We start from the raw sequence: 15,015 nt of genomic DNA, 5'->3' as shown, positions 1-15,015 counted from the left end.
AGGTATCCGTGGGTCACAATGGAGTTCCTTCAGCATCCCACACAGGAGAGCTGTGATTGGTCCATCATAATCACCGAGCCATCCCTCAACCTTCCTCAAAGTCCTCTTAGGAAACGTGTTCGCCATTATGGCTGTATACAAAAGCAGAATATTAGTAGTGATGATGCATCATAATAGCTATAATAAAGAATTATCGCACTAAAATATATGGTTTTGTTATTCTCATGTGAATAATCACCATATTTCTAGAGAATCCTTTATTATTTCTACTTGACTCCTACAGGTTTCTTCCCTATACTAGGTTTTTCCAACCTAAGGTCGCAACATTTGCTCCGATACCAGCTGCGGTGACCCAGCATACCACTGCATGTTGTAGTATACAAGTCGTTGATATGATCTTTGTGAAGGGACTTCTTCACAAATTGCCATATCCCTCGAGTGGTACAACGAAACATTGCGAGGTCATAACACTCCATATATTATTACAAACATTGTCTTAACAAGTTGGTATTCTCACGAGTCCTATGAGAACACCTTAAGATACTACTTAAGTACGATTACAACTCATAACTATAGATGAAAGAGCTCAACAACTTATTTAGGTAAGTTCTACGTTGCTCGGCTCTATGATGCTAGGGTATATCACTACTCCTCCACCTCCGTGTCATCGGGTCCGTAGACTATCCCATAGTCTACTCCTTCAACTCCGCCGGTAAGATCGGGTTCCTCGTAGACCAGCTCGTAGCTTCCTTCCGGTGCTCCATCGTTGATGGCCTCCACTTCCGGATCACGAGTCTAGCAAGGGTGTCGAAAGAAAGTGAGTACGAGAGGTACTCGGCAAGTTCTAAAAGAGTAAAAGGTGTTTGGTGCACTAGCTACGACCATTGATCGGGAAATCGCGAGGTCAATGCATGTTTTGAAATCATTTCTTCAAAAGGTTGCTTTTATTATGAAAACTATGCCGTCGGTCTTCACGGAGTTGACCGAACTTCATGGAGTTCCTTTCCTACCGTGTTCGCAGTTCCCTTCCGGAACAAGGAGTGACAACCACAATTTGATACACTCTGCGGAGGTGCGTTACTTTTCCCACAAGAGATCCCACCCTTTTTGCCATCCGCGAGGACTTGCCCCCGTTCACACTTCCTTTGGTGTGAGGCCGGGTATGAAAATCCAAGCCCACACCGCCTTCTCCGCGACCACCGCAAACCCACCATTTTGTCCAACCGCACACCCCCAGTAGACTTCTTCCGATAATACGGCTTTACTCACGGTATACTTTGGACAATCCATCATAGACCGTAGAGCTCAACATCACACACGGATGGGGATTTAAAAGGATATCCCAACCTACGGCAGTGCCTCCAACACCCCGCAGCTCTACCAGTCCGTTGGAGTGCAGGAGGGAAAGATACAGCTGGCTTCCCTACAGCCATTATAGATCTCATGGTTAACGCGGTTTGTACAGCGCTAGAATCACTGGACGGCATTGGTAATTAATCCTAGGTTAATATAACCCATGCAATGGAACCTCCACCATATCAACACATACCATGGTTCCATTGCCAGCCACATAGTCATATTCATAGTTGGAAAAGTAACATTTTATTTGCGATGCAGGAATGATAAGTATATAGCTTTGCATTAAAGTAATAGAAAATACTCAAGTTGGTATGAGCAAGGGTGAACTTGCCTGTGGACTTCGAGATAGTGCAGTTCAATGCAGTTGATGGAACCTGGACCTCGGGTTCTGTAAGAAGCATCATTGTCCGGTAAGGACAATGTTATAAAATCCAAATAATTCAGTCATGAATGTATTATTTTATGTGGAATCCCTTTACCCCAATGAGTTATTACAATTTAGGGTTGAATTAAGATTGATGCCTTTGGCAGTAACTTGCAATTGTTTTTATGTGTAACAACACTTTAATACTCATAAAGTAAAATGATTCAAAGTAATACTACTTTATCTTTGTGTTTTATTATCCATTCCAAAATGATTTTGAAATAATAGAGTTGCCTCTATATTTTTGGAATAAAAAGAATAGAGTATTTTCCTTTGGAAAATATCTTCCTTTAATAGAAATGACTTGGAATAATAGAGTTTCATTTTGAAATGTTTGAAAATAAGTATTTGAACTTATTTGAGATTTTTCCTTGATTTTTAAATGCAAGGAAATAATGGTTTAAAATTCCAAGTCTTAATTCAAATTCATAAAATTCCAAAATTAGAATTTGTTTCCTAAATTCTATTTCTTATTTTATTCTTGTTAAGAATAATTTTTCATTCCCAAATCCAATTTTTAATGGATTTTTAGAGGTGTATTTTATTTACTAAAAATTGGTGAAATTCTGACTATTTTCTAAATGGTGAAATGACTAAAATACCCCCGCCCCTATTGGGCCAGCCCATTTACTAAGGCCCATGGGACAGCCCACTAAGGCGTGTCCCATAACGGGTCGGTGGCGCCGAAGCGGCCCACCTCGCTCGCTCACTCACTCGTCTCTCTCACTCGACCTAACCCTAATCCTCTGGCGACACCCGTGGCGATGGCGTCGCCGCCATGGCCGCCGCCGTGCTCCGGCCGTCTCCGTGCTCCCCTGACTTCGCCACCTACCTTATCTGAATCGCCGCGCGACGATCTATCGATCTGTCCGCGTGGTTTCTTCGGTTGCTTCCTCTCCTGGCGAATCGCCTCCTCTCTGGATCTCGTGGAGAATCGCCTCTGGCGATTGGTGATCTCCGACGAGCTCTCGTCCTCGCCGTCAACGTGTGCGTGCCTCCGAGACCGACCTGGCGCGGTGCTGCTCGCAGTACCAGTTCCGTCGTCTCCGGTGTTGTGCTACTGGTGGTGGTGTTCGTGTTCGTCGGCGTAACGCCGGCGACTTCCCTGGCTTTGCAGCTGCTATGGCCGCGCGAGCACTGCCTCCCCATGCCATAGCCTCTACCACCAGGCGCGGGTAAGTCTCTGCTCCTTCTCCTTCTCCTCTCCATGCCTGTGCGCCTCCCAAGCTTCTGTTCGTCTTCTTCCTCTAGCTCTACAGCTCTCTGATGATCCTGTGATCATGCAGAGCCTTGCTACTGCTGCCTAAGCTACATGTGCTCCCCTTTTCTGCAAGCTCTGGCCAATTCACCATTCTTTGGTACTGGCCAGTGTATTGCTTGCTTACTGCTCCTATCATGTTATGATCTTGCTGTGCCATGCTGTTCTTGCTTATGAGCTTGCTAGTGCTTACTGGCAATTTTATACTTGCTTGTCTAGGTGTACTGCTATGCATCTGTGACACTTGTGAATGCCAGTGATGCCTGTGAGGTACTTCGTTGCCTCTCGTGTAATCCAATGATCCATTGGATCAACCATTTCTTGTTGGCTAGCCTATCTGTGTGGCTTGACTTGATTCAATTGATCCATTTGATCAATCAAATGTCAGTGGCTTGGTTGCTGATTAATTCTGTGGCTAAGTGAATCATTTGCTTACTGATGCTGATGCTCAAGCATGCTATTGCTTCTGTGTATATGTGCTGTTGCTCTCTTTAGCTCACTGGACTTGATCCAGTAGTTATGATGCAGTGACAAGTGCTGGTGTGCCTCACAGTGTGCTAGTGTCAATATATAGCATGAATTTGTGATGTATTCATGCTTGAATAAATTAATTAATGATGAACTGCTTATGCAGTGATGATTACTTGACTTGCTGTGTATGAATTTGCTTTTCATGAATAATTGACAAGCAAATGAAATTTGAATCCATTTCTGGATGATGGTGCTTTGTATTTGGCTTAGCTTTGGATGGTTCTATGTGTGATGTGACCTCAGTAGCCTTGCTACTGACTGGTTGCTCACATGGTTGGCTGGATCTTGTTGGCTACTCATCTTTGCTTGCATATTTGGGGATCATACTAAATATGAATGCCAATATGCTTGCCTGTGAAGAAATCTAGGGTTTCCTGATGGTTGTATGCTTAGGATTTTCTGTGTAGTCTTTGTTAGCTGCTAATCCTAGCAATACATCTACTGATGCTGTCTGTGCATGAGATCTTGCTAGTGTGTGCATATGTGCATGATTTCTAGCTTCTGTGCACATGATCTGTATCTGGATGATTTATGTGTTAGTGGCTTCTAGACTGGCAGTAATCCTTGGTGAAAACCAAGTGATGATTTACCCTTTTGAGCATCTGCTCAATCCCATGACTATGTCATGCATGATTTATGGATTAGATCCATGGGATCTTCTCCAGGAACTAGGTATACCTTGTTCCAGCTCCTAGAGTGAGATTTTGTGTTGATGCAGACTTGTGGTTTGTGTCACAGCCCTTCACCTCCAGGTCTTGGCTGATCTTCTCAGGTCACCATGATTTCTGGTGGTGGAATGGTTGTGTGTTGGCTGGTTCTGTTCTTGAGCAAGAACTGGATGAACTATGCTGCTCTAGCTTCACCCTTACATGGTGAATCCTTATCTGGTCGATCATTACTCGTTTCTAGGGTTTGTGCTCCTTTTATATGAGCCCTACTTCGTTCTTGCCATGACACACAAGCCTGGCTTGCTTTGGTGACTAAGCTTGTGCATTTCCTTGCTGTGGCTTGCCCAGCACACATGAGCTGTGTGCTCTCATATGCTGAAACTTGAGCCCCTGGTGGTGCTCAGGTTTGGTCTGCTTGCTCTTATCTTGTGCTGTCCAGGGCTTTGGACAAGCACAAGTGTGCATAACAGTTGTTACTATCCAAACTGGATTCTGTTAACACTTACTCTGTCCAAACTGAATTCTTTGGCTAACACTAACATTCTGGCTAGTACTTGCTGTTTTGCTTTGCAGGTTTTGAAGATGAATATGACCATGAAGATATTCTTCAAGTCATTTAGTCTAGGTTTTAGTTTAGGATAAAAATTGTAATCTTCCTTTTTTCATTTCTGTTTATTGTTCATCAATTCTTGTATCAAGAATATTGTAAAGACAATGTAATTGTGTTGTGTTATCAATAAAGCTCAATTTTTACTTATGAGCTTTTGATTTGTGTAATGTTTATATTCTGGAATAAATGTTGTATTTATTATTCACTTTGAAATTCAAAGTTATTTGAATTCATAATTTGTTTTTGAATTGTGAATTCAATTTCCATATTCATTTATACTTAATGTTTGATATTCCAAATGCATCTTACTTGTCAAATGAAATCAATTCCCCAAATCAACAAGATACAAAAGAGATCATGTCGAAATTTCCCTAACTCACATTGCCTAACCCTAAGTGCAAAATGAGAGAGAACCTCGATCCCTCTTAGGTTTAGTTGCAATAAGGCGCGAAAATTTCCCCCGTTTTGCGATGAAATGCACATCCCATTTCTAAATCTACCCTTCGTTGTTCCTATGTTCTGGGTTATTACAAGCAATAAGATCATTGGTCCCCGACATAAACCCTCTAATGCAACTCATAGTATTGGAAAACGGTTTATCTCATTCTGTCCCTTCCAACAAACGTTCATTACGTCAAAGCGTAGCCCTATGAGCCCATAAAGGTGAAGTAATATGCAGTCGGCGTTCGCATAAAACCATCATAGAACAACATAAAAGATAAAACTTGACCAAATACTCATTGCACATCATATAGAATCATAGCCAGATCATTCTATGCCCTCAGGGACGTGGGGAACTACTCACAAGTGTCAAACATGATATGGACCATAGGCAAAATGGTAACAACACAATCTGAATATATAATCTCTCCACCAAATAAAGATAAAGTACCAATCACAAACATGCAACTAGCCTCAAAATGATATCCGGGGTTCAATTCAACACAAACTATGAGGGGGGTGAAGTCGATCTCGTAGATGGAGATGGCGGTGATGATGGTGCTGATGGAGATTTTGATGGGGATGCCTCCCCCAAGCCAAGGAGGAGTGGTGATGATGATGGCGTCGATTTCCCCTTCACCGGAGGCACCGGTGCAGCAGGATCTGCCCTCTCCCGGAGTAGGAGAGGACTTTCGCCTCCGTCTCCGCCTCAATAAATCTCGAGAAAAATATGGCTTAGATTTTTTGGTGAAACGGAGGCATCGGTTAAAAGGTTGGCCCGAGACGATGCTGAGGCTCAAACGAGCATGGGTGGCGCGCCCAGCCAGGTAGGGTGCGCCACGTGTACTCTTTTGGCCCTCGTGGCCCCTCTCGCGTGGTTCTTTCGCCCACGGTGTTTCTTCGGGTAAAAAACTGGTCGGGTATTTTGCCTCAATTTTTAGGTGTCGAGAAGGTCCCTGAAATAAAAAATGAAAAAGGAGGTTTTCTTCCTCCGAGGAATTAAATACCAATGAAGGGGACTTTGTAGGAAAGCCCCAGAAATCAACTCAAAATGCATAAATTATGGTGTATGATGGCATATATCAATGAAAACTAAACATATATGTGACAATATTGATGATGTAAAATTCATGTATCAGAACATCATTTTTTCATCACGAGAAGCACCTAGAGCACCTATATCTCATGAGAGGGGCCTGGAGGCCCAAAAGAGACCAGCTGGCGCGCCCTGCCCTGCACGGGGGCACGCCACCCTACCTCTTTTCCTAATCGACCATCTGATTCGCTTAAATCTTGCGCCCACGGACTTCTTTTGACCTAAAAACCCCTATATTTATGACCCCCAGGGTTCCCTCGAGGAGAGCGCCGCATAAACACAGAAACACAAAAATAGAGGTTGTAGCAATGAAGATTGGAGGGGGAAGCTCCATCGGAGCCGCCGCCGGAGGGATCTCCACCTTCTTACTCATCAACACCATGATCAAGGGGGAGTAGTCCACCTCTGTACTATGGGTTTATGGCAGTAGATTTATCTATTTCTCTCTTGTTCTTCATAGATCTTAGTACCATATGAGCTGCCCAACATGATTATGGTCATATATGTAATTGTTATGTCGTGGATCTTTAATCTATGATATTGTGATATGAGATTGTAATCTATTATGTGTAAGATGTATTGATAGATGCATATTATGTATCCAGTTCTTAAGTATTGGTTTTAATCCAACTTGTATGCAAGAACATGTGTGGGGAGATGCATGTATTAGATGGAGTACCATGGTTTTTGGATTGGATAGTGACAACAAATTCATGATCTACGGCTTTGTCTTTTCCTTTGCTACCTCACTAGGGATAAAGTGAATTAATGTGCTATTTTCATCACGTGACAAAAGTGATGGTCTTGTATGTTCAATGTAGCATATTTGATATTCAAACATCATCTCAAAGTACTTATCGCTATGCTCTGTTAATTCTTAATAAAATATTGCATGGAGTTTTCCCTTTTTGTGGAGTATAAGAGAGATGTGTTGCATCATCTCTATGTTAGGACGTGATGCCCATATGAATGCTTATCAAACACATATTGAAGTTCCACCAATATTATCTAATTGATAGATTGCTATTATCCAATACAACTTTAAAGAGAGAGTAGACAAGTGAACCCATGAACCCCTGCCCAATAAATCATAAGAAACACCTTTCCATTGTATTTATCTTACTTTCTTTTTTTTCAAAAATATTTTAATCCGAAAATACAAAAAATATCTAGTTCACTTAATTATACACAAAACCCAAAAACATTTATCCCTTTACTGCTCTAACTTAGTCTGCTTAACGTTCTCACGCGAAAACGGCCGATGCAGTTAACCCCATCCGCTCGTGTTTAGGGTTCTCGGGTATCTTTTAGAGATGCTTTTAGGTGTCTTGACGGTGTCTAGTTTTTCGATAATGGACGTTTTATTACTCATAAGAAGCATTACACCTAGTCTCCGCATAGCTAGGATGCACACAGCCGTAAAGATTCAGTTATTACGAACCAACTAAAGAAGAAAATTCTCAACAAAAAGTTCAACAACGTAAAAAACACGACTAAAAAAAAGATGGCCAATCAGTCCACCATCAACCAGATGAAGAATCACACATTTAATTTGACCATCAAATTTCGCGTATCAATCATGACAACAAGTAGATCAGTCACTATGTTAAATAGCATTGACGATAACCCTTTCAATTATCTTTGTCGTGTCTATGTCGATTGATTGATTGTGTCACGCCTTTTTTACATCTAGTTTGCTTCAAACTTTTGTGGTTGTATGCATCTCGTTGTGCAGAAGTTGGGTGCGTTACTTAAACTTCTTAAATTATAAGGGCCCATGTTAAAAGAATTACACTACTAGACATGTTATACGAGCATGTACATTGAGCCCTCGGGAAAAGTCGAGATTGAACCGGCGGGCATATGAACCTGCCAAAAGCCAGACTATGATTGGTCCACGTAGAGGTGGGGTCTACAACTGCAGCATGCCTTTTTTCCTATACAACTAGAGATACCGGTTGAATACATCACGCACGAGGCCCGCAGTTAAAGCATGTCAGATGGTCTTTCCCTCTCTCCGTCCTCTCGATGAATTTAATGGCCGGTGGTGGGCTGGGTCACAAGTGGTGGGCAAGAAAGGCGGCACCAGCGTTGCATTTTTTTTCGGCCGCCAAGATCTGCCGGCGATGTTCAGGCGAGTGCACTGCAAAGCAGCAAAGCAAAAGAAGAGCAGCATAGCATTTCACAGCGAAAGTAAACCCAAGAAGTTCCGGCCGCCTGATGAACGCGGCCACCTCCAGCCATAGGCAAGCAGCAGCGGAAGGCTGCCACGGCCGAAGACGACTTCGAGGCGGCGTTCCGGATGTTCGACGAGGACTCCGAGGAGGACGTGATGGTACAGGAGGAGGTGGCACCGCAGCAAGCCGACGCAGTACATGGGCGTGCGGCGCCGGCCGTGGGGCAAGTGGGTCGTCGAGATCCGCGACCCCGTCAAGGGCGTCCGCGTCTGGCTCGGTACCTTCCCCTCCACCGAGGCCGCCGCACTCGCCTACGACGACGCCTCGCGCGCTATTCGCGGCGCCGCTCCTAGCAACGGCAAGCGCGCTCGCGCCGAAGCGGCTCCGGCTGCAAAGGCAGCAGCAACACCGGTCATCATCCTCGTGGGCGAGGAGGAAGAGGTCACCGCGGCGCACGCGTCGTCCGTCGTCAAGCACGATGTTGAATCAAGCCAGAGCTCCCAGTCCAGCGACGCCTTGCCGGACTTCTTGTGGAATGGCATGTCCGCCTTTGACGAGGCCGCGGCGCACCCCACCATCACCGTCCCAGAGCTCGAGACCGAGCAGCCTGGCAGCGCCACGAAGCGGCCAAGGACGGAGGCAGCGCGCGGGTCTGGCAGCGTGGCGGACGCGGACGAGGTGGGCGTGTCGGAAGCGCGCGGACGTGGCGGCGTTTTCGTTGCATCAGGGCCGCCGCATCGTAGTCGTCGAGCGGGCGGGCAGGCCAGCGAGCTACTGCAGCTACCGAGCCTCGCACGCGTCGGCGAGCAGAGACGCGCAGCCGAGGCGAGCGGCGGCTCATTGCTTTGTCTGCTGCCGAGGCGAGCAGGGACACGACCGCGTCCACCGCTACTCGACTGGCCATGCTCGAAGAATGAGGCGCGAACCCGGCGTTGCTTTCTCGCCGCTGCTGCGTGACAATGTGAGGAGGCGGCCGTTTCACTGTCTCAGGGAGAGAGATGGTCCCGTGACCTTGTGCAGGACCATATGGGGGGCACGGAATGGTAGAAGTATGGTATGTACTACTGTACAAGCTGAGTTGATGGGAAAAGGTGAATACGCGACGGTGTACCAAACCCCACATCACGTTGGACCAATAGAATTTCGAGTTGGTCCGGGAGCACATACCGCCCGGTTCTATTAATCCACTCTCGAGCCCTCGGGAGTAAATTAGGACAAAGTGGTACGAGCGTGGAGACTTGCTTTGTCCGCTTTCCATCATGTCAATCAGAAGGAAAATATCAGGCTAGGATATTTTCGCTCTAATCCTAACTATCCGTGGGGCCTGAGCCATTTTTCTTCATCCTTATCCGCCACGACTGTCCAAACTCTGGACTCGTCACCCAGCCTTATCGCCGAGCGTTGGTTCCGAGCACAGGCGGTCAAATTAAGCTATCATAACCGGAGCTAAGATCTGTAGAGGCGACGCCACGTTATTTGTTGTTCAGCGTATTTTAGTAGGTTGTACAGGTGGCTCTCTGTGATCTAGGGCGGTAACACCACCAGCAGGTAACGGCACCGACGTCCCTGCATGATTTAAGAGAGGCTCCCAGCTGCCAACTCTACTCGGACAGTGTGTGTGTCTGATCTTCTCGGCGGTAGCAGCTAGCTAGTAACATAAACAGTTCTTGGATCGATCAGATCTAGTACGAGTGCACAAGATGCTGGATAAGCTGTGGGACGACGTGGTGGCCGGGCCTCGGCCGGAGACTGGCCTCGACAAGCTCCGCAGGGCCGCCGCCACCCAGCCTCTGGCCATCAACACAGGTAGTTTACATATGTTAGTTCATATAGGCAGAGGCTGCAGAAGTAGCGAAATAACCTGAAACTAATAAGAAGAGAGTAAGAAGTAAGAACTAGAACTAGCGTAGTAAGAGTAGTGAGAATTCATACGGTGTTCTGTTCTCTTCTCTTCAACTGACGGCTGATTTTCATGGATCTTTGGTGGAGTAGCACTAGCTACAGGCGAGGGAAGTAAGTCGATTCCGACGACCCCGACCACGCCGGTGACGCCGTCCTCAGCGACGCCGCCGCGCGGCGGCAACGTGTGGAGGAGCGTCTTCCACCCCGGGAGCAACCTGGCCACCAAGAGCCTCGGCGCCAACCTCTTCGACAGCCCCAAGCCCAACTCGCCCACCGTCTATGACTGGTAACTAAGCAAAGCCAGCTCCTCATCTTAAGAAGCATCTTGTCACGTGGCATGTTCAGTTTTGACGTTGGCAAGTTTATTACTGTCCAGGCTTTACAGCGACGAGACCAGGACCAGGAGCAACCACCGCTAAATCAGAGCCGTGGACGGAGAAGAAGAGCTCTCTGACGCCATGTTTGCTGCTCCTTTTGGTTATCTAATCCTTCCTAGTTCCTGCTCCTGCGTTGCAGTCCGAGGCTGCGTGTTGTTTGTTTGTTCTAAGCTTCAGTACTACTTTGATGCGTGTATGTGTGTGTGCACGTTCCATCTGTAAATACTACCCGTGCCGGTGCGTGCGTGTGTGATCTCTTCAATGTTTAGATAGTTACCTATCGCAAAACAATTAATAACAAGCTGAGAGCAAGTTTCCGCTTTCTTTTCACTGGTAATAATGTATGAAACGAGCAACATAAGGGCGGGCGGTAACAAAACTTGTTGAACAATATCGAGGTATATACAAATTTATGTGCCAATCGTTCATAGATAAGGTATCAACAAGCGGGATACTTCAAAAGTCTCACTTCTACTCATTTTGTGATTTTTAGTTAAAAATTTAGTCAACACATTTAATACTAGAAATCATAAAATGAAGGAGAAGTAAAGATTTCGAGGTGAGATTTCGACGGATCTCGAAATTATAGAAGATTCTAACGGAATCTCGTTTGCATCTCTATGAATATATAAATAGGTGCGGTGTCATAATCAGGCTTCACCGTGTAGGCCTTGGGAATAAGGCGATCGACCGTGACGCGTGACCGCATCCAGGAATTGGGATACGTTTTCAAGGGAGCAGCGAATGGGACTATATGTTAATACTTTGATTGTGAAGTGGGACTTGCGTGTTGCTTTATTTCTTTTTACCCTACTAGTAGAAGATCAAGTCTCCTGACCTTTGCAACATATGTCTAGATGCACTTGATTGAGCAAATCTTTACTATTAAATTGCAATAGGTGACCGCCTGGTGTCACAAATGGACCAAAAAACGTGTTATTTCTAGGCCCAACATAATCTAGAAGTGTTTCCGTGGCATGGTACGGTTAGTTTCCGTCGTCCGTCGATTCCATCGTCCCTCGGCCCGTTCCGCGCGTGATCGCTAGACTATTCATGTTGGAGTCCAATCCATATCGTAGAGTGCATCGTCTGAACGTGTCCCCGTTTGCTTAGGTGCCGTTTAGGAAAACGACTCCACGTCCTGAACCTATTATATAGCAGCCACGATGAGATCGATCCCCACGAAAACTTCTCATTGCCCTCCAACAAAGCGACGTCTCCGCACAACGCAGGTCGTCCTGATCCGTGTTTGAGGGCACTCGGCCGCGGTAGCGACGCCGTTAATTTGAGCATGCGGAGCAGCGGCGCACGGGAAACGGCAGTCATGATGTCATCATCTGCTTCTCCTCTCCGTTAGGCCGCGGCCGCCACAGCAAACTGTGATGCCTATGGTCCGTTTCCTTCCATTTGTTCGTCAAAAGCTTCGTATCATACGTCAGCTGCACTTCGCACGATTCAAGAGAGACGGTAGCTGAGTTTAGCTCGAACCAGATCGAGTGTACGCTCCAAACCAGACGGTAGCAGAGTCTGGCTTCAATCCGATCGAGCTTGTTCGCATAGCTGCGCCCCACGCGCGACCGATCAAACAGCCGGCCGGCGGTTCGCTACGACTACTTCCTTGAAGCTGGACGTAGGGCTGCTTGAGGAGCCACGCGGCCAGCGGCTCGCAATGGCCTGCGACAAGCTACGAGGACAAGGTGAGTTTTGAGCAGGATGACGTCGGACTGCTCGCGGAGGCCGCCGCCGGCTCGCCGTGTTCAGCGACAATACCAACGCGCGATCGATAATCCCCACGATCGCCTGTGGATCTTAACGCGGTCGAGAGAGTACACTCGGTCGTTCACTTTATTGGCGGCAACGTAATCACTGTTTGAATTGACTTGGTGGCCGCGTCTGCCACGCCGCTCGGCAACTGATCTAGCGCAGCCTAGGCCCAGCACTAAGTCTACTTCATCATCTGTGTCGGCCGTCGTGATTTCCCGCTGCTATTCTGCAACTCCCGCGGAGCCGCGTTCAGTGTTGGAGTTCGCCAGCCTCATGCCGGCGCGGAACGGTTGAACCTGCCCCAAGTCCAGCCGTGAGAGTACCACGGAGGCAGACATCCAGGTCACGTTCACACTTCACAGACGTCAAAGCTGAAGCTCAGCTCATTGCTGATCGCAGTGTAGGGCGCGGAGGTAAATGCGGTGCTTCACTAAATCTTTCTCAAGGCATCAAGTTCTGTGCATATTCAAATTTATTTGGCTTGCCCCTATTATTTTGTGACTAACCGTGGCTCCTGCAATGTGATACTGCGTTGTGAAATTATACCCTATATAAAGTTCAAACATTTTACCGCACCTCTCCATGATCTGGTACTGTTGATGGCGTATTTATTGCCAATCTTATAGCTCCACGTATCCCTTTTCTCAGTCAACACCGGTTTAAAGTGGGCCTTTAATTTTAAGTTTCCAATTTTATAGGCGTCCTGGCTACCGGTTACCGGTTGTGCCTCCCGGTAGATGCGCTATTTTTGCTCCAACGTGGGGCGACTCAATTATGGAGAGGAGCTGATTGCCGGTTTCTTCTGTATCAAATCAGATCCTCCCAGTTAACGCCACGCGTATCAGCAGATTTTTCTAGATCGTGGCCACTTCATACCACCACCGACCACCACCGAGTAAACAAATCCGCACTGCTTTTTGTCTGTTCCATCAATTTTCTTCCTCTCTCCTCCATTGCATACATGCCAGCGGTCGGCGAAGTCGTCGACGTCGACCTCCGCCGGGCGTTCGGTTCCGGCAAGAAGAGATGGTCAGCGACCCGCCAAGCGGCGCAAGCTGCTGCAGGTGGTGGTGGTGGCGGCGGCCATGGCGGCAAGGCTGGAGTGGCTCCTAATTCTTGAGGAATGCGCTCTTGGGCCTGCCGATTTGCTAGAGAGTGGGAAAATCGGCCGCCTCCGATCTCCTCTCCCTCCGGCGCCGGACGCGGGAACTGGTCGTGATCCCCGGCGGCCAGGAGCTGCGGGAGAGATCGACTAGGTCCTCCCCGCACTTGGCCTCCCTTTCATTGGTTTGTGAGATGGCGCGGCCGCCCTTATTGAGGATGAAGAGCCCAGCCATGGCCGGCGCCGTGGGGCCAGCAGCGCCCTTGCCTCTGGCGACAGAGGAGCCCCGCTCGACGTGTTCCTGGTAAACGCTGCGATGGAAACGGCCGCGGCCTGCCACGCACCGATTGCCGCCATGGTGCCTGTCCTCCTCATGCGGAATGCGTCCTGTAGAGAAGCAGCCGTGGGGGGCTTGCACCACCGGACGCTGACAAGAGGCTTACAATTCACTTTCGTTTTTGATTCACTCCTTTTGATGGGTGGACGATGTCTTGGTGGCCACCGGCCAGATCGTCCTGCTTCTGTGTCGTGGTTGTTGGCACACAATAGCAAACAATGGAGATGGACACCGCCGGTTCCAGCGGGGCCTGCAGCACTATAACAAATTTCAGCAAGTTTTGTTTTATATTGCAAGTTCCCATATATTGATGATAGAAATTTTCATCAATGCATTGGTTGACTTACAAGCTGATCTTTCTTTTCTGTTTACCTCAGATTTTGAGTGCTGCAAAGAACAACATCCATTTGTAAACGATTGATGCGTCAGATTCAAGAATATAAACTACCGTAAATCTATTCCATTGGTAAGCTATTTTCTCTATCTTCTTTTCCATATTGCAATATTTGTACATATATGTATTTCAAGGAGATCATACGCCGTCCGTTCGGCAGCCAGGCACCAGCAGCGACCGCCGGCAACAAGTTAGGGAGGCGACCGTCCGCGGGCGCTGGGCTGCTGTGAGTTGGCTGACCGGGTTAGTTCATTTTACTGGTGACAACCTATCTGACGACTTGACTATGATACTGTAAGAAACCGACGTCCTACAGACATTTCCAGATATTGATTATGGAACACGAGTCTATGGAAGATCCAGCAATTCAGGCTAATTTTTTCTCTTGCAACGCTATTGCTGATCAGAGATATTCAGATTCTTCTGGAAATGTTATTTTGGTTTTTAATCATTTGTCCTGAACTCCTATTGCACTATGAAGATATTTGCACAAGGTGATTATATCTCCTGCACTTCTGAATTCTGCAGGCAAAACGGCTTCCATTCAAGCAAGTTTTACAAGGAAGGCTCTTGAA

At 47.0% G+C, this 15,015-nt stretch overlaps 1 protein-coding gene across 1 annotated transcript; it reads left to right on the top strand.

The window, feature by feature from the left end:
* The first annotated feature begins 10,177 nt into the window (after nucleotides 1–10,177).
* On the top strand, nucleotides 10,178–11,167 carry LOC124702726 (auxin-repressed 12.5 kDa protein-like). Its single transcript, XM_047234884.1, has 3 exons — nucleotides 10,178–10,370; nucleotides 10,557–10,752; nucleotides 10,843–11,167. The coding sequence occupies exons 1-3, from the start codon at nucleotides 10,265–10,267 to the stop codon at nucleotides 10,883–10,885; spliced, it is 345 nt and encodes a 114-aa protein (XP_047090840.1). The 5' UTR covers nucleotides 10,178–10,264; the 3' UTR covers nucleotides 10,886–11,167.
* Nucleotides 11,168–15,015: the final 3,848 nt, after the last annotated feature.

The sequence above is a fragment of the Lolium rigidum genome, chromosome 3, assembly GCF_022539505.1.
Source record: "Lolium rigidum isolate FL_2022 chromosome 3, APGP_CSIRO_Lrig_0.1, whole genome shotgun sequence".
Lineage (NCBI taxonomy): Eukaryota > Viridiplantae > Streptophyta > Magnoliopsida > Poales > Poaceae > Lolium > Lolium rigidum.
Note: the sequence above shows the minus strand (reverse complement) of the source record. Positions and strands in the feature narration are given on the sequence as shown.

Bases quoted from the DNA above. Each gene is read 5' to 3' on its own strand.
- LOC124702726 (XM_047234884.1), top strand. From the start codon at position 10,265: ATGCTGGATAAGCTGTGGGACGACGTGGTGGCCGGGCCTCGGCCGGAG. The intron at 10,371-10,556 runs GTAGTTTACATA...TTGGTGGAGTAG, and splicing joins GCCTCTGGCCATCAACACAG to CACTAGCTACAGGCGAGGGA. The intron at 10,753-10,842 runs GTAACTAAGCAA...ATTACTGTCCAG, and splicing joins TCGCCCACCGTCTATGACTG to GCTTTACAGCGACGAGACCA.